Source organism: Gopherus flavomarginatus, chromosome 7 (genome assembly GCF_025201925.1).
Source record: "Gopherus flavomarginatus isolate rGopFla2 chromosome 7, rGopFla2.mat.asm, whole genome shotgun sequence".
Taxonomy (NCBI): domain Eukaryota; kingdom Metazoa; phylum Chordata; order Testudines; family Testudinidae; genus Gopherus; species Gopherus flavomarginatus.
Window position 1 is genome coordinate 38,630,266 of NC_066623.1, and position 18,000 is coordinate 38,648,265.

Consider the following 18,000-nt stretch of genomic DNA (forward strand, 5'->3'; position numbering starts at 1 on the left):
TGTACCGCGTCTGCCCCTGCCCCGCCCCCCACAGGTTCTGTGTCAAGTCACAGCTCTCCCTGAGCGCTCTGCTCAGCACTGCCCTTTGCACTGGGCCACCCCGCCGGAGCTGAACGCACCCCGGGGCTTCGGGTGTCCTTTGCCGGTGACTCGCTGCCAGCGTCCCGGCAGTGCAGAGCGGGGGGTGTGGCGGGGCTGCGTGCGTGAAGCGCAGGCTGGGTGAGTTTTGGGGAAGGGGCACTGCTGTCGGGAGGAGGGATAGTCACTTGTCCGCACCCAGCGCCCGCCGACTTTCTGCGACGCTCTTTGCCGGGGAACTGAGCGTTTGAGATCAGCTCCCCTCCCGCTCCTCCGGCTGCAACTCTCCCCCCCTCCCCCGCCGCTGCGCCCTGCCGGGCAGCCGGGAGCGCCCGTGGAGCGGACTTTGGGGACACTGGAACCGGCGGCGCGAGTTCCCGGGAGGCAGCGGGCGGGGCGGGAGCCGGGGAGGCGGCGCCGAGTGGCTTCAGACACACACAGCTGAGCGCGGCATGGCCGGGAGACCGAGTTTGCGCTGGCAGCTCCTGCTGCTTGGTGCTTTCCTCTCTCTGCCGGACCCGGCTCGCGCACAGACTCGCTACTCAGTGCCCGAGGGCCTCGAGCCCGGCTCCTTTGTGGGGAACATTGCCAAGGATCTGGGTGTGGACGTGCGGAGCCTCTCGGCCCGCAGCCTGCGGCTGGTCAGCGAGGGCGGCCGCCAGCACTTCCAGGTGAACCTGGCCGACGGAGTCCTGCTTGTGAATGAGAAACTAGACCGGGAAGCGCTGTGCGGTCGGAGCTCCACGTGCTCCCTGCAGCTCCAGCTGGTGCTGGAGAGCCCGCTACAGCTGCACCGGGTGGAGGTGGAAATCCTGGATGTCAATGACAACGCACCGCAGTTCCCGAAGAAGGAAGTTTCTTTAGAGATCACCGAGGTAGCGAACCCAGGGACTCGCTTACCCCTGGAGGTAGCAGAAGACCCAGATATGGGCTCCAACTCCATCTCCACCTATGAACTCAGCACCAGTGACCATTTTGCCCTGAGCATAAATGTAAGAGGAGATGGTGTGAAAATGCCTGAAATCGTGCTGGAGAAAGCCTTGGATAGAGAGAAAGTGGCGGCCCATCACTTAACCCTAACAGCTCTCGATGGTGGGGACCCGGTGAGATCAGGCACTGCCAGGATCACAGTTCATGTCCTGGATGCCAACGACAACCCCCCTGTGTGTGATCCGCCAATTTCCAAAGTGTTTCTGGAAGAAAATGTCCTGTCAGGGACTCTGGTTACACAGCTGAACGTCACTGACTTGGACGAAGGCCTGAATGGGCAGGTTGAATATTCGTTCAAAACCAGTAATAATGCCCCCGATACATTTCTCAGGCTGTTCAGCCTGGACCCCCAGACAGGGCAGATCACAACCAAAGCCCCGCTGGATTACGAGAACTCCAGCGCGTATGAGATCACCGTTCGAGCCAGAGACAAGGGCTCTCCCGCAATGGAGGGGCATTGCAGCCTCCGGGTGGAACTGGTGGACGTGAATGATAACAGCCCGGACATTGTGCTGACCTCCCTGTCCAGCCCCGTGCAGGAAGATGCACCCCCAGGGACTGTGATAGCGCTAATTGGTGCCAAGGACAGTGACTCTGGGGAAAATGGACACGTCCACCTGCAGATAAGCAATGATCTTCCTTTTAAACTGGTGAGCTCCTTCAAAGGGCATTACTCACTGGTCACTGCTGGGCCTCTGGATCGAGAGAAGGCTGCTGGATACAACATCACTGTTACAGCCACAGATGCTGGGTCCCCTCGAAGGTCCACTGAGCAAACAATCTTCCTGCAGATCTCCGATGTGAACGATAATGTGCCCAGTTTTTCCAGCCCCTCCTACACGGCCCACATTCAGGAGAACACCCTTCCTGGGGCCTCCGTGTTCTCTGTATCCGCCTCTGACCCTGATGTGGGCACCAATTCCAAGCTTTCCTACTCCATTCTGGACACTGGCATGCAGGATGTGCCCATCTCAACCTACTTCCACATCAACCCAGAGAATGGCACCATCTACGCCTTACGGGCTCTTGACTATGAGCAGGACAAAGTGTTCCAGGTGCCCGTGGAGGTGCAGGACGCTGGGTCCCCTGCCCTGAGTAGCACTGCCATGCTCCACCTGTTCGTCCTGGATCAGAACGACAACGCACCTACCATTGTGTACCCACCTGTCCCCAGGGGCTCCGCCTTCCAACAGACAGTCCCCTCCTCAGCAGAACCCGGCTACTTGGTCACCAAGATTGTGGCGGTGGATGCTGACAGTGGCCACAATGCCTGGCTCTCCTACCAGCTCCAGGAGACCAGTGAGCCATGTCCCTTCCGGGTGGAGCTCCGCTCCGGAGAGATCCGAATAACTGAGGCACTTAGGGAGTCAGAAGCGCCCCACAGGCTGGTGGTCCAGGTGAGGGACAATGGGATTCCCTCCCTGTCCGCCTCAGTGGCTCTAGTAATCTCCCCCGAGGAGAATGCAGTACAAGACTTTGCCAAGGCCTTGGACCTTCCCAAATTGCCTTCCAGAGCATCCAGCGTCACTCTCTACCTCATCATCTCCCTGGTAGCCATTTCCCTGGTGTCATGCGTAATGCTGGCTGTCCTAGGCACCAGGTGCCTCAAATCAGTCTCCACAGCTGCAGGCTGGCCCCTCTCACAGTGTTGTAGGAGGACAGGCCGCAAGTCCACATCCAACTTCCCTGGGCAGTTGAATCCGGACGGTTTCATCAAGTATCTGGATGTGGGTGGAGCAGGGCTGGTGTCCCAGACACAACAGTACCAGTCTTGTTTCTCTCCAGTGTCTGATCAAGGGGATTTCCTCTTCGTAAGACCTTTCAGCCATTCCACTACCGGGGAGAGCATGGCTGCCTTTGATCAGGTGGCCAGTGCTTTAGTGAGTCCCTGTGACGGGGTAAGCTATGTGTGTGTCCTGCTGTCCTTTCTGTTCAGAGTCACTGTTCATAAATATCCACTCTTCCCCTTCAGGACTTTCAATCCACTTTGGCCTCCTGAGGAAAGTGCATTACCTCCACCTGTCCAGCAAGAGATAGGGGAAAAAGTCGGGGCTCTGCATAATGGAGGTGGGATGCCTAGATGGGAATAGCATCTAACATTTCAGGATCAGAGCCCTAAATTGAGAGTGACTGGGCCAGGTAACTGCAGCTTCTCCTTAAACCATTCCTTGATTACATACTCTAAGTTTTGTAAGTGACACGTTGCATTGTTATATGCAGTGTTACTATAGCTGTGTTGGTCCCAGGATATTAGAGAGCCAAAGTGGGCGAGGTCATATCTTTTATTGGACCAACTTATTATGTTGGACAGAGAGGCAAGCTTTCCAGCTTTTCTTCAAGTTAAATATGAAGTTTTTTGTATTTACCTCTTACTGCTTTATTCTGCATGTGAAGCTGGACTTGGAACTGAGTAGTTTGCTAAACAAAGTTTATCTGTTTTGATCTTTTTGTATTTTGTAGGTGTGTGGCAGAAACTTTTCACTTGGTGACGTATTGTACTACATGCTGATCACGTCATGATGACAACTCCGGCCAAAATTTTCAAACTTGGAAGCATAAATACGTAGCCTGAGGCCTTGGCTACACTGGCACATCACATCGCTGCAACTTTCTCGCTCAGGTGTGTGAAACAAACACACCCCTGAGCTCAGCAAGTTACAGCTCTGCAAAGCGCCAGTGTAAACAGTGCCCCAGCGCTGAGAGCATGGCTCCCAGTGCTGCAAGCTAATCCCCAGGAGGAGGTGGAGTACCTGCAGCACTGGGAGAGCTCTCTCCCAGAGCTGGCACTGCGACCACACTCGCACTTCAAAGCGCTGCCGCGGGAGCGCTCCCACGGCAGCGCTTTGGAGTTTCGAGTGTAGCCAAGCCCCCAGTTTTAGAGGTGCTTGGCACTTGCAGCTCCCACTGAACTCAGTGAGATCAGAGGGCGCTCAGGACAGTTGAAAATAAGGCGATTTTTATTTAGATGCCTGTACGTGGCTATAAATGCCTAAATTTAGGCATCCAGGTTTGATCATTTTGGGATCCAGCTCTACAATTATTTTTGTCAGTAACTGTATGTCCTAAAATTGAAAGTGACAATTACAGTAACATTTCAGAAAATAAATAGAGATGGCATCATTTACAAAATGTGTGTCTATATATGTATTGTTGTGTGTGTGTAAATATTTTATTTTTAAAACGTCAAAGACAGATATTTTTAATTTGCATAAATACAGCTTGGATGACAAAGGGACACCTTTGTGAGGAAGTCAGTTGTTATTCTGAGGCTTTTCTTTACCATAATCATGAAAGCTATAGGTAAATTAGTAATATCACAACTTCTGCCAAATAAAAACTAGGTCAGTTGTATCTGTCTTCCATTTTTCTTAGTAAACTCCTGTTCTGCTTTATAAAGCCTAAACTGCTCATTCCGAAGATAACCCAGGAGACATCTTTACAGTGCTAAAGGCAGCATGATATTACTGCAGAGTTAATTAAGAAGATAACTAGAAGTCTGTAATTTTTGGAAGTACTTGTATTTCAGACAGAAAACAGTTCTTCCTTTTAACTCTCCTTACGAAGACTTAATACATAGAGCTGTTTCATATATTCCTTTATTTACAAACTGCCCCTTGTCTGATAATAAAACTCTGGGTGGAAAAGCGATACAGGGCCCACTAATCAAGTTCCATAGTGGTCTGTTATGTCTATAGTCTGTTGTGTCTCCTAAACAAAGAATATATTTTGTTGTGGGAAGTGAATTCTTTTCTACATAGACAGAAAAATACTGTAATGCACCAAGGACACAGTATCCAGGAAAAGATTAATTAAAATATAGAATGTGAAATCAAGACACTGTGCAAGCATTTTAGAAAGGGAGAAAGGACAAATTAGGAAGTTCTGGTATCATTCCAGTTTCTGGCATTAAAACACATCTTTCTCAGTATCAATTAACTCTGTTTCTCCCTCAGTTAATTATTTCTGGTACTATAGAGTTCTTCAGATTAAACCGATGCCCTTATCAGTCCATAGCATGCTTCATTTCTTTCACAGCTTGGTTTCCTGAGCTTATTCTGGAAGATTATTCACTGAATTGTTTTGTCATGCTTTTTAGCAATTGTCTTGATTCAGGGATATTCAAGAGGGAGGGGGATCTGGTTGTTTTGTGTCTATGTTTGTTTGTTTTACCTGGATGGAGAGGTATATTTCTGGTTACTCCACTGAATTTTAAAATTATTCTCTTTCACCTACATTTTTAGCTTCTCCTAAGCATGGATGGATTTCCAGGCTGCAATAATCCTGGATCAGTTTTCTTTGATTTCCAAAGGCAAGAATAGAGGCATTAAATTACTTTTCTGTTTCCCTTGCAGCAAACTCAGCCTAACCCGGACTGGCGTTTCTCTCAGGCCCAGAGACCTGGAACCAGTGGGTGAGTGAGTCACTTTCTGTTCCTCTGCACACATGCTGGAACTTTCTTATTTTTCTTGTTGATTTCATGATTTCAGTGCTGGCGGAAGGTGCCAGATTGGTGGCTCTGGAGATGGAGCTTCTCTGCTTATATACAGAATAGATATAGCCTAGGAAGCAGGGCAAGCTTTCTCCTCCCTGCCTCCCGACTCACCCGTACCCCGACCCTGCCTCTGCAGCTAATGCTTGACCTGGAGGGGAGCACTCCTGGCCAGAGAGAGGAGTTTAATCTTGTGGGCAATTTAGTCCTTGGCCTCTCTGCCTAGACACCCAAAAAAGGGTCATATTAGTACCAATTCTGCTGGTGTTCTTTGCAGCATCGTCTGTCTAGCTCCCTATAGCTGGCTACTGTGAACTGGAATGAGGCCTTATCTGCACACAAACTTGCATTGAACTAACTCAATGGATTTGAATTCATACTGTTTGTTTCTCAGTGCAAGCCTGCAGATGTGGACACTCCTATTTTGGAATAAGAGTACCATAGTTTGCTTTTGCTTAAATCAGTAAAATATGGCTCAAGTTAAATCAGAATCAGATACGTTTATTCTAAAATAAAAGTGTTTACACAGAGACTTTCACTTGGTGGCTTAATGATTTCAGTGCAAGTCTGGAATCACTGAAACCTCCAACACATTTTACATTGGTGTCAGATTTTGATTACTGTCAATCTGGCTGGAATTAAACTGCTGATTTGTAGGTAAAAATCTCCATATCATTGTAACAATCCCCTGAGTTTTCAACTCTCCCTAGCATGCTATTTGTTGTTGTTAGTAGTAGGTGAGAAAATTTTATTTTCAAAATTTGGCATATGAGTCTCCCCAGGTGCTAGCAAACCAGACAGATACTAGGTAGGATCGGGGAAACTGAGGGACTTCTGTGGATTCCCTGTTGATCAGGGAAACTGAGGCTGATAGGAAAGAGCCTATCAAAGACACATGGAATATATGGTCCTTTTGGTCCTCCACTCTCAGCACACATCCAGCCTGGCTGCCCCCTCCCGCCTCCAAATAGATTACTCTCTGAGCTACCTCCAGCCCTCCTCACATATGCCTGTGGATTTCATACACAGGCACACATACATTATAGGCTAAGCAGCTGTATCCATCTTACATTTAAACGGTAGGCTCTTTGAGGTGGGGACCAGCTTTCTGTGTTTACACAGTGCTTGTACACAATGGGCTCCTGAAATATGCCTAGCAAAGTGTCCATGTGGCCATCTGAAATATGAGAGAGACGAGTCATGGGTGAATAGGAGTGTGCAGTGAGGGCTGCTTTCTGGGAACAGAGCCAGGTGGGATCATTCATGAAATCATGTTATAAAGTCAACCCTGTCACTAAGTAATGTGGCTTGGAATTTATGAGATTAATCTGGTTACTCAGAATTAATCAGGAGACTAGCTTGGTTAATTTAATATGATTTATTTTTGGATTTATTAAAAATGCATCCATCATAATCTGTAGGCGCATGTCAATTAATATAAAACACCAACTAACTGCAAACACAATTTATATTAAAAAAAAATCAAATCAAGCTCCCACTTCCCCATCCCAAATAACTTGGATTGGAGATTACAATGTTTAAATATTCAGAATAAAATTTATGATCAGACCAACAATCTAGGAGTAATGCAAGATGCTAAGTGGGAAAGTGAAAATGAGATTTCAGGTGGTTGATTTGCTTCTGGGCCAGTAGAGCCAGTGACACAGTGGAAGCAGTGCTCTGCCCTTGGAAAAGGGAAGAGACTCCATTCACCCTGTACTAGTGACCCTACCTGCTGATTCTGCAAAAGTCACTAAGGTGTAGAGATACCAAGATTATCCCCTGCACATTCACACACTTGCCCAATAGATCAGCTCCTGGCATGGCCTGCAGGAACTATTCTTTAGAGGGAGCTTTGATTTGCTTCTGCTTGTTCTTCTGGGCCTGAGTTCAGCAAAGCATTAGTGTTTAAGCACATGTTTAAGTGTTTGCCAAATTGGGCCCCTACTCACAGACTAGGAGTAAACCAAATGAGTGTCGTACAGATTACTGCTTCTGTTCAGTCTGTCATTGATCTAGCAATGTTACAATTGCCTCCTCGCACCCTGGGCTGTCACCTCATGCCACACAGTGAGGAGAGAGAAATAGAACTTTGCAATGGGACAACACTTGGGATTGGCTGAGACTGAATGAGTCTATAGAAAAACTATTAGGGTTATTTTAGAGGCGTTTTCTACTGTTAGTTATGTTTTATTTTCTCCCTCTGAACTCTGTATAATTGGATTCCTGGTACTAAGGGAGCCTGGCTTTGATTTTTGGAAGAATTTTTTTTTTAAGTCCCGATATAACTTTTTAATACTCTCAGAAGCATTATTAGCTGTACCATCTTCTGTAAAATATGTGGCATTTACTGAGTGCATGAAGGTGTGGTGTGGCACAAGGGTGTTCCTGGCACTTATGTGACCTGCATAACCCACTTGTGAATTCATCACTCCTTAGTAAAAAGGGCAACCACTCCACACCATCAGCTATGTGAATATGATATGTATGTAGGTGGGATTTGCAAAACCATGCACGTGCATCCTCTCTCTCTCTCTCCCTCTCTCTCTCTCTCTCTCTCTCTCTCTCTCTCTCTCTCTCTCACACACAACTAATTAAATAATAAGTGTTAAAAAGTCTGCCAATATTCCTTTAAGGTGATGTAGCTATAGATACCAATAGCTTTACCTTTCATCCATTCTCTTTGCAAAAATCAAAATGTGTGAAAATTCACATTACACACACTAATAACAGTTTCAGGCTATATTCACCTCTGTTCCACTGTGAGCAGCTGCACACCAAGGGGAGTCTTTCAGAGGAAGGGTAGGTCGTTGTACTTCTGGAACAGAAAGGATAGAGTTCCAGATTGAGCTTCATAGTCAGTGACAACTGTTCAGGAGTCCCCATGCCGAGATTGCCCTACCCCTGCTGGCCTGTTACAATGAAGTGTAGGTTATCAATGTAATGAAAATAATGAATAAACCACATGTGGCATCTGTCAGTTAAAGTTTACAGAGACCAGAATTTTGGCCATTACATTGCAGAAGACGTGCTTTAAAAATATATCTTAATCGTGCAGCAATATCAGAAACAAAACAACATAGTTTGGGTAATGTGTAAATAATTTGATCATTAAAATATGTTACATTTATTGGTGATGGTGATGGAAAGTACAGAGGACCTGGAAGTCTACATCCAGCTCCTAGTGTCTCTGAACTAGAGAGGACCGGAGGAGTGGGGTGTTTCACCTCACCTCCTCCTCCACCTCCTCCCCTGAGCTCACTGCATCCTTGCGCCTCTGCCTACCTCTCAGTGCTTCTTGCCACCAAACAGCAGTAGCAAGCTCCAGGAGGAAGGGGGAGGAGCGGGAACAGCAGTAGCAAGCTCCAGGGGAAGAGGTAGGGCCAGGCAGAGATTTGGGGAAGGAGTCGGAATAGGGGCAGGCAGCAGGCAGAGTTGGAGCGGGGACTTTGGGGAAGGGGTTGGAATGGGGGCAGGAGGGGGGGGCAGGGGTGGAGTTGGGGCAGAGCCGGGGGCAGAGTGGGGGTTGAGCACCCACTGGCGTCAGTAGAAGTCGGCACCTGTGGACAGGGGATGGAACACTTGATGATTATCTGTTCCATTCGTTCCCTCTGGGGCACCTAGCATTGGCCACTTTCAGAAGACAGGATATTGGGCTAGATGGACCTTTTGTCTGACCCAGTATTACCGCTTTTAACCCTTGAAAATGGGGGAAGATTTAGATCCAGATCTGGACCCCATCTGTTCATTTGAAGTGAAACTATTTTAAGTCTTTTAAAACAGTCTTTGTAAACTTATGTGAGACATGCTATGATCACATACAGAGTGATATCATCTGCCTCAGAATTAAGGTTCTTAGAAGAATGTCTAATGTGAATTTTCACACATCTAGGTGTTTTTAAGTGAATTATCAATTATAGGGCTTTCGTAATCTTTGGGCCTAATTCACTGATGCTGTCTGCTTTGCACCACTCTAGTTATGCAAAACACCCAAGTACCTAGCCTAACTGATCCCAGATGGCACTTACACTACTCATAACATAAAGCAGCTTTAAGATTGCCCTTATTCATGTCAGGAATCAGGCCAGTGCAAAGAACAGGAGAATGTAAAAGTGACTTACAGTCTATTTTCTCCTTTGGCCATTTCTGCTCTAGACACATTATACACACAAATACACACATCCTTTGCACATGTAACTGAATATCTGAAAATCTAGTAAATGTTGTTTAATGTTTGGAAGCAACTGTAGTCAGAGTGAAGTTACATGCCTGTGCTCTCCCACCATGATTACAATCTAGTGCTGCATAATGCAGCTTGTGGCGTTATTATCTAGTGTAATGATGCTCATGGGCATGGTAATAATAACTAATAATAAATATACTCGACTTTTCCTAGGACAGTCACAAAGAGATTTTGGACCCCGTTAAATCTAAAGGGGCTGCTTAGCTGAGGGTGAATGTTACAGCTTTATTATGTGTCTGAGAGACTGAGACAGGGCATAATGTGTTTGTTGTTTTTTTAATATTGTCTCCCCCATTGCCTAGCAAAGTGTCCATGTGGCCATTTTCTGGACAATGGCCACCCCTCCCTTGTCTTCTACCCTCATCCCAGCCATTGTGTCATTTGCTCATTACACAACAAAGATGGTATGAAGGAATAACATGGGCACAGTGAGTCCAGATAACTGTGTTTATCGACTACAGATAACATTCAAGGCCTAGTTACAGACGCTGCTGCTCTGGCAGGGTTCTGGTGACTTCTGAAACACACAGAAAAAGTTAGGGATGCTAGAAGGCTCACAAACTATTTGAAGGGATAGTACCTAATATTATACCAGTATAGGAACTGCTTCCACAGTACTGCATGTACAGAATGCTACCATGGCATTACCCCCAGTGCGAGGAGCACTGGAGTGCTCTGAGCTTGTGTTATAATGGAAGCAGGCCCCGTACTGTATATTGCACATGTTATTCAAAGCATAAAGCCTTTGTGATGAGATCAGGGCTGTGCGCACACAGTGCTGCCACTGAAGCAGTTCTTATGCTGGGAGCAGGAAAGCGGATGTTGGAGGAGGGCACAGTCTTTGCACACTGCCACCTAAAGCATGCTCAGCAGAGAGGGCTTTTTTCTTTTTTTTTTTGTTAAATAAAATTAAAGCCCCATGACGTGTCATGCTGTCTGGAGTGGTTCACAACCATGAGTGCCTACTTCAGAGCAGACTGTCAAAAACAGGGCAGATGCCCCAAACTGATGGTGTGTTCTATTATTAGAGTTCACCAAGCCAGTAACAACTGTGAACTCCTGGATCACTATAACAGTCTCACCATGGAGTCACAGACAGTGCCCTTAGACTCTCCAGTCTATCTTGCTGCTCAGATAAACTGGATTTAGGGATAAATAGTCACTTACACCAAAAATCACACCACATTCAGGTTGCTTCCAGTCCCAAGAGACCATCATTTACCTCCAGACCAACTGGTACCATAGAATTTAGACCAAAGACAATGCCTGCAGCCAATCCTGTAATAAATTATCTAATGTTTATTAACTAGGAAAAAGAAATAAGAGTTAGTTACAGGTTAAAGCAAGCAAACATAGACACACAAATGAGTTACCATTTAAATCCTAAGAGTGACAGAGTTTTAGTGAGCTGTCTATTCAAAATGTCTTTCAGGGCAAACCCAGGAGGCAGCCCCTGGGGATCTCTGGCTTCTGTTTAGGTTCTGTCTACTCTGTCAAGTTTCTGCACAGTAAAGCAGCTTTCTGTATTGTAACTCCTGAAGTGTACACACTGCCAAGCCACTTAGTGCACAGAAACTATGCAGTTGCAGCGCTGTAAAAAAACCACCCTGAGAGGCATACAGCTTTCTGCGCCTGGGGTACAGCACTGTGGGAGCAGTATATTACAGAGCTGCGATTGGCCTCCTGGAAGTGTCCCACAATGCCTGTTCTTGCCTCTCTGGTCATTGGTTTGAACTTTACTGCCCTGCCCTCAGGTGATCAGCTGTCATCCCCACCCTGTAAATTCCTTTGGAATTTTGAAAGTCCCCTTCCTGTTTGCTCAGTGATGCGTGCAGTGGTCTCAGCACATCTTTCCAGGTGGCCACACCTGCCCCATGCATCAGACAATCCCCCGCCTGGAGCAATGCTGAGCTGCTAGACCTCATCAACATTTGGGGAGAGGAGGCTGTCCCATACCAGCTGCACTCCAGCCATAGGAATTATGATGCCTACGGACAGATTTCACAATGCATGACAGAAAGGGATCATGACCGAGACACACCGCAGTGCACGCTCAAAGTAAAGGAGCTGCGGAATGCCTACCACAAGGCATGGGAGGCAAACCACTGCTCTGGTGCTGCATCCAAGAGCTGCCAGTTCTACAAATAGCTGGATGCAATACTCAGCGGCAACCCCACCTCCACTGCAAAGACCACTGTGGATACTTTGGTGTCTCTCATGCCATTCAAGAGTGGACTAAGCCAGGAGGAGGAAATCTTGGATGAGGATGTGGACAGGGACTCAGATGCAGAGGATGACTTTGAGGCCAGAGATGCATGCAGCCAGGAGCTCTTTTCTACCCTGGAGGAGGCTGGCCAGTCATAGCTGTCAAATGTTGGTGAAGTGCAAACAGGAGAGGAGGTCCCTGGCAAGTGGGTTTGATTTTGGGACTTGCTGAGGTGAGTTGTTGAGGGCAGGAGGGTTGCAGAAAGCAGGCTTGTGTCTGTATGATGCACGTACCACCACATGGCTAGTCTCAGCGGTGGAACAGGCTGTTGATTGACTCCCTCACTTCACCTCTGTCTCAGGGTATGTCCACACTACGAAATTAGGTCAATTTTATAGAAGTCGATTTTTAGAAATTGATTTTATACAGTTGATTGTGTATGTCCCCACTAAGCACATTAAGTCGGCGGAGTGCATCCTCACCACTGTGGCTAGCATCGACTCACAGAGCGATGCACTGTGGGAAGCTATCCCACAGTTCCCACAGTCTCCATCGCCCATTGGAATTCTGGGTTAAGCTCCCAGTCCCTGATGGGGCAAAAACATTGTTGTGGGTGGTTTGGGGTACATGCCATCAGTCTCCCCTCCCTCCCGTCTTCTCTTCCTCCCTCTGTGAAAGCAACTGAAGACAATCATTTCATGCCTTTTTTCCTGGGTTACCCTTGCAGACGCCATAGCACGGCAAGCCTGAAGCCTGCTCAGCTCACTGCTGCTGTTGCAAGTATTGTAAACACCTCGCACCTGGAGATTCTCTGGAGATTTCATCTACACTGAGCATGTTCCAGCTCAGGGATACAGGGGCTGAGCAGGATTTTCCCTACAATTGTTCTTCCCAGATTCCAGGTGCCATTATGGGGCAAGGCATAAGAACAGAGAACAACTAGACCATTTTCTGTGAGCATTAAAAGCCCCTCCTGTTGTGCCCAGGCAGTATGGAGGAGGGAACCACCTGACTCAAATGCAGAGGGACCTGAGGTGGGGTTGGGAGTAGGATGGGACAAGTTGCCTGAGAGAGTGGGTCAAGGAGAACTGGAACTTAGAGCTGTCAGGTGGGCGGAGAGAGAGAAACTGAGACCTAGGAGGGAGAGACGGGGACCTGAACAACCAGTGGAGAAGGGGGGAAACTGAGCTTGCCAAGGAGCTGGGAGGAGGGAGACTGGGATCTGAGGAACCAGTTGAGTGGGGCAACTCAGAGCAAGCGGTGGGTGAGACAGATCAGATGAGGAGCTGGGCTGGGTGGAGCTCAGACTGGTTGGACAAGAACCCTGGAGCAAAGACTGGGATGAGGAGCCCAAGGGGGCACTGGGGCTGGAGGTAGCCCCAAAACAGAGAGTTGGACTGGCTGGGCAAGGAAACAAGAAAAAGGATGAGAGGTCAGTGAAAAGGGAGGAGGATTGAGCCAAAGAGTTGGTGGGGGGGAAGCAACAGGACACGTACAAGAGCAAACTGAGGGGACAGCGCAGAAGGGGTCAGATGTTGGACGGGGGGAATAGGCAGAAGGGCCTGTGACCACTGGAGATCCCCCTCTCCAGAACCTGGAATTGAGTGCTCTGGGAATTACTCAGGATTCTGAAGGAGGCGGTTGTCTGTAGGACCCCACCTCATTTGTTGCAGAAGTCAGCAGCTGTTTAAGAGACTGCAGGAAGAGAAAGGATGTGTAAAGCAATTGAATGAAGCCTGGAGAATTGAAGTCTGTCGCTGCCTCTTCCATAGAGTTCCTATGTGATATTAGAGAGACAAGCTTGGGGGAGGTAATATCTTTTATTGGACCAACTTCTGTTGGTGAGAGAGACAAGTTTTCAAGCTTACACAGAGCTCTTCTTCAGCTGTAGGAAACTATACAAAGTGAAACAGATTGTTTAGCATGAGTAGTTAATACATATTTTAAGGGACCGTTCAAGGTGAAGGGGCCCACTAACACCCCTCCAATCATAGGGAGGAAAGAAGGGCCGCCCAGAGGATTCAGGGGGCCTGGGACAAAGCAATTTCAGGGGCTCCTTCCGTAAAAAAAAGTTGCAATACTATAGAATACTATATTCTCGTGGGGCCCCCTGTGGCGCCTGGGGCAAATTGCCCCACTTACCGCCCCCCTGGGCAGCCCTGGAGGAAAGGAAGGGAAGGGGGAGGGAAAGCAGCTGGGGAAGTGGGTTGCTAGTGGGTTGCAGAGTGTTGTAATAAGCCAGAAATCCAGGATGTCTACGCAGTCCTAGCAGATTTATGAGTTTAAGCTCAGGCTCATCTGTTGAAAGTGTTGTGTAGGTGCCCTTTGAGGATGAGGACTGACAGCTCAGATATGGAGCGATCGCTTTGTGAAAAGTGTTCATCCGCAGGTGATGTGGGGTTTTTGTCTTTTATAATTTTCCTGTCCAAGTTAATTCAAGAACGTAGTGATGGTTTGCTTTCACCCGTATAGTAACTATTGGAGCATTTAGTGCAGAGGTGACACATGGGGGGCATGTGGGGTCATATTGGTCTGCTGGGGGTGGGGAGGGAAAGGGACTCTGTCCTTCTCTCCCTGTGCCTCCCCCCAGGGACAAGGGCTGAGCATGCTGGGTGGGGGAGAGCGGGGCTCCAGCTCACTCAGCCCTTGTCCCCAGCAGCCGAGCCCAGGCTGGGAGCAGGCCACTGCTGCCTCCCACCCAGGCTCTCTCAGGCAGAAGTGGCTTCGTCCTGGGGGAAAGGCACAGGGAGAGAAGGACAGAGTCCCTTCCCCCCGCCACTGGTAACTTTGGTGGGGCAGGGGGAGCGCCGTGGCCCTGGTCTGGGCCCAGGGCAGAGAGGTCACTGGGTAGAGGAAACACATGGGGTGGCCATGTGTCCTCCCCTTTAGATTGTGCCCCCCCCCCCCCGTATCGAGAGGCATGAGCTGTCTATGATTTAGTGCACTGGACAAGGTACACCACATGTTGTAATAGGCATGTGTAGGACCCATGGAACTTGAAAGGTGTTTTGGGGTGTTGGGGTGGGGGTGTTGATCATTGTAGCATTGTATTGTCAGGGTCTGGTGCTACTTTGAATTGGCGTGTCCTGGTCTGTGGGAAGCTTTCTTGTGATGATGATCTCGGAGAGGTCGGGGAGTTGTTTGAAGGCCAGAAGTGGTGGATGAGGATAGATTTCTTTCAGGATGGCCTGACTATGGGTTGTAGCTGTTTGATGATGACCCACATGGGTTCCAACGTGGGGTGATAGGTGACAACTAGGGGTGTGCGGTCAGAGGGGGGGATTATTTTCATATTGAAGCAGGTTTTCTCGGAATATTTGAGTGGCCCATTCCATGATGCAATCTACTTCTCAGGTGGAGTTTCCCTGTTTGGTGAAGGTGGTTTTGAGTGTGTTAAGGTGCATATCCCAGACTTTCTCCCTAGAACATATTCTGTCTGTAGATATCAGATTTCTTGGTGTGTTTGGGGTGGTTACTGGATCTGTGAAGGTAGGTGTGGTGATCCATGGTTTCTTATATGTAGCTGTCTGTACAGTACCATTGCTGAAGCTGATCGTGGTGTCTAGGAAGTTGGTGCTGGCTTAGGAGTGTGCCAGAGAGTGTTTAATGGACAAGTGGTGGATGTTGAAGTTGTAGTGGAAGTCTGTGAGGGAGTTTAAGTTGTCTGGCCAGAGGATGAAAATATCATCTATGTATCATCTATCACCGTGAATGGCTGGACTCTTAGTAACAATGGCACTGGACTTCCACATGGAGAAATACAAAATATAGTTCGATCACAGTTTTGAAACTCTCTAAAGCATTTTTAAAATAGCTCTTCTGTCAAATAGGTGACGTATACGGAGCACCTGGTATAAACATTTATCAGTACTCATTTAAAGAGCAACATAGAATAGGGCAAGGAATTAGGAGTCAGGAGACATGGAGTCTCTTCCCAGCTCTGATTGCACCCTTTGTCTTTGCATAGATTGTAAAATCTCTGAGGCACGGATTGCCTTCTGCCAAGTATCTGTACAGTATCTAGCACAATGGGGCCTTAATGCTGCCTGGGGCCTCTCTGTGCAACTGTAATACAACTAAATAATAGTAACAATTCAGGGGGTCTTTCATAACTCACTTGTGGCTTGCTTTACACAGAGCACATCATCTTGTAGTCAGTAGGTTGATGTGGCTAATGAGCTTTTGGAATACCCCAGATTTCACTAGACAGCAAATATTGCAAAAGCAATATCTCTGGATACTCCCTACTAGGGCTTCCTCTGCAAATTACACAATAATTTGTATACTGCTCAGAAGATAGTTTGCAACGGCCAATCCCACCTAGGATATTAGTGGAGTAATATCAAAAATGGAAGGGCATGGATGGCAGGTTAAACCCCCATTCAGGGAGGCTACCCTTAGCTCTGCCTCTTCCACCTGAGCCCCTGCCAGCTTCTGGGGAGAGGGCGGTGAGGAGAGATGCAGCGGGCAGGGAAAGGGATGGGGGGGCCTCAGGGGAGTGGGTGTGTGCAGGAGAGGAGGGACGCAGAGAGTGGCAGGTGGGGACCTCATGGGGGAGTGGGGTGGATGAGAGGATGGATGTGGAGTGTGGCGATATCCTCCAGAGAGGGAGATGAAGTGGAGGAGAGGAGAGACTCACCAGGCAGTGGCAGACAGTGGAGGCCTCGGGGAAGAGGTGGTGCACAGGTGGGGCCACCACAGCCCAGGCATCCTGCGGCGGGTCCGTGGCGGCTCCTATTATATCTGCCACCTGTGTGGAAGGTGAAGATGGCGTCATGGTTAAGGCATTGGACGTGAACTCAGCAGACTATGGTCCAACTCCTGGCCGTGTCACAGGCTTTGTGTGTGACCTTGCGTAAGTTGCTACGGGCCAGATTTTCAAAGGAATTTAGGTGTCTAAAGATACAGATAAGTACCTGGGCACCTAAATCCCACAGGCCTGTAGTCTCTCAGTACCTCAGTGTCCCATCTGGAATAATAATCCTTCCTTTGTCTGTACTGTTTATTCAGGTTCTGATGTCTCTGAGGCAAGGGCTGTTGGTTGCTATGTGTTTGTACACAGCCCACATAAGGAGACCTTGATGTTGGTTGGGGCCTCTGGCTGCTACCATAAATAAATAATAACTAATAATTTAATATGAAGATCATCTTGGGGCTCTAGGATTATTTCATTGGACCCTTTTGGGGGAAATATGATTGCAAGTCAGTGAGCAAATAGTGTTAAACACAGCTGCTGGCCATCTGGCAAACACTGAGTAGCATGCTGTACTTGTATCTAAGGAGATAGATTGCAGCTTCATTTAATCAAAACTCCTGGGTTAATTGAAGTTCAGTTGTATCCCCTGAGATTTGCAAAGCTGACTGACCGGTCTGTAGTGCTAACAGTCATCCATCAGCTTCCATTGAGCCCTGGGGTTGGGGAACCAGATTTTAAATGCTAGCTATGCTCCTTTAGCCCCCTCTCACTTTCTCACTCTATTGCTATAAGAAGATCGTGGTAGCATCTTATTTTCTCCCTTGCCTCTAAGGTTCTGCAGAGCTAGTGAGTGGTATATCTCCCCTCTGCTCTGGGTTCGTGCTTTTTCAGCATTGGTCAGATGGCTTCCCCCTCCCGCCCATACTTAATCCAAAACCCTGTTAATCCATAGGCAAGTGGTTCCCAAACTTTTTACTAAGGTGACCCCCACAACTGCATTTTGTCTTTTGTGCGTGTGTGTGACTCACCTTTACATGTATGCACTCTCTGCCCCGGCACTGAAATCCTAATCCTGGTCTGTTGTGGAGGGGAGAGCCCAGGACAGCAGGAGGCAGAGGGAGATTGAGCTGGATCTGCACTCACCCCACAGCAGCTTGTTCCATGGGGCTGGGCCTGGCTTCCCATTCTGGGCATTGCAAACAGGCATAGTGGTCTCAACACCACTCAGGTTTTGCTCAGCAGCCTCCTCCCTCAATCCCTAGGCCTCCTCTCTCCACCAGGTCAGGAGAAGTATATGT

The 18,000-nt window shown here is 48.1% G+C and overlaps 1 protein-coding gene across 32 annotated transcripts in view; it reads left to right on the forward strand.

Moving 5' to 3' along the window:
* Positions 1–18,000, forward strand: part of LOC127055754 (protocadherin gamma-C5-like) — a 342,247-nt gene that overhangs the window by 300,017 nt on the left and 24,230 nt on the right. For all 32 annotated transcript variants that reach the window (XM_050963061.1, XM_050963060.1, XM_050963062.1 and 29 more), the window contains one exon: positions 5,421–5,479. In XM_050963061.1, the coding sequence (XP_050819018.1) occupies positions 5,421–5,479 (59 nt within the window). The remainder of the gene's footprint in view (positions 1–5,420; positions 5,480–18,000) is intronic.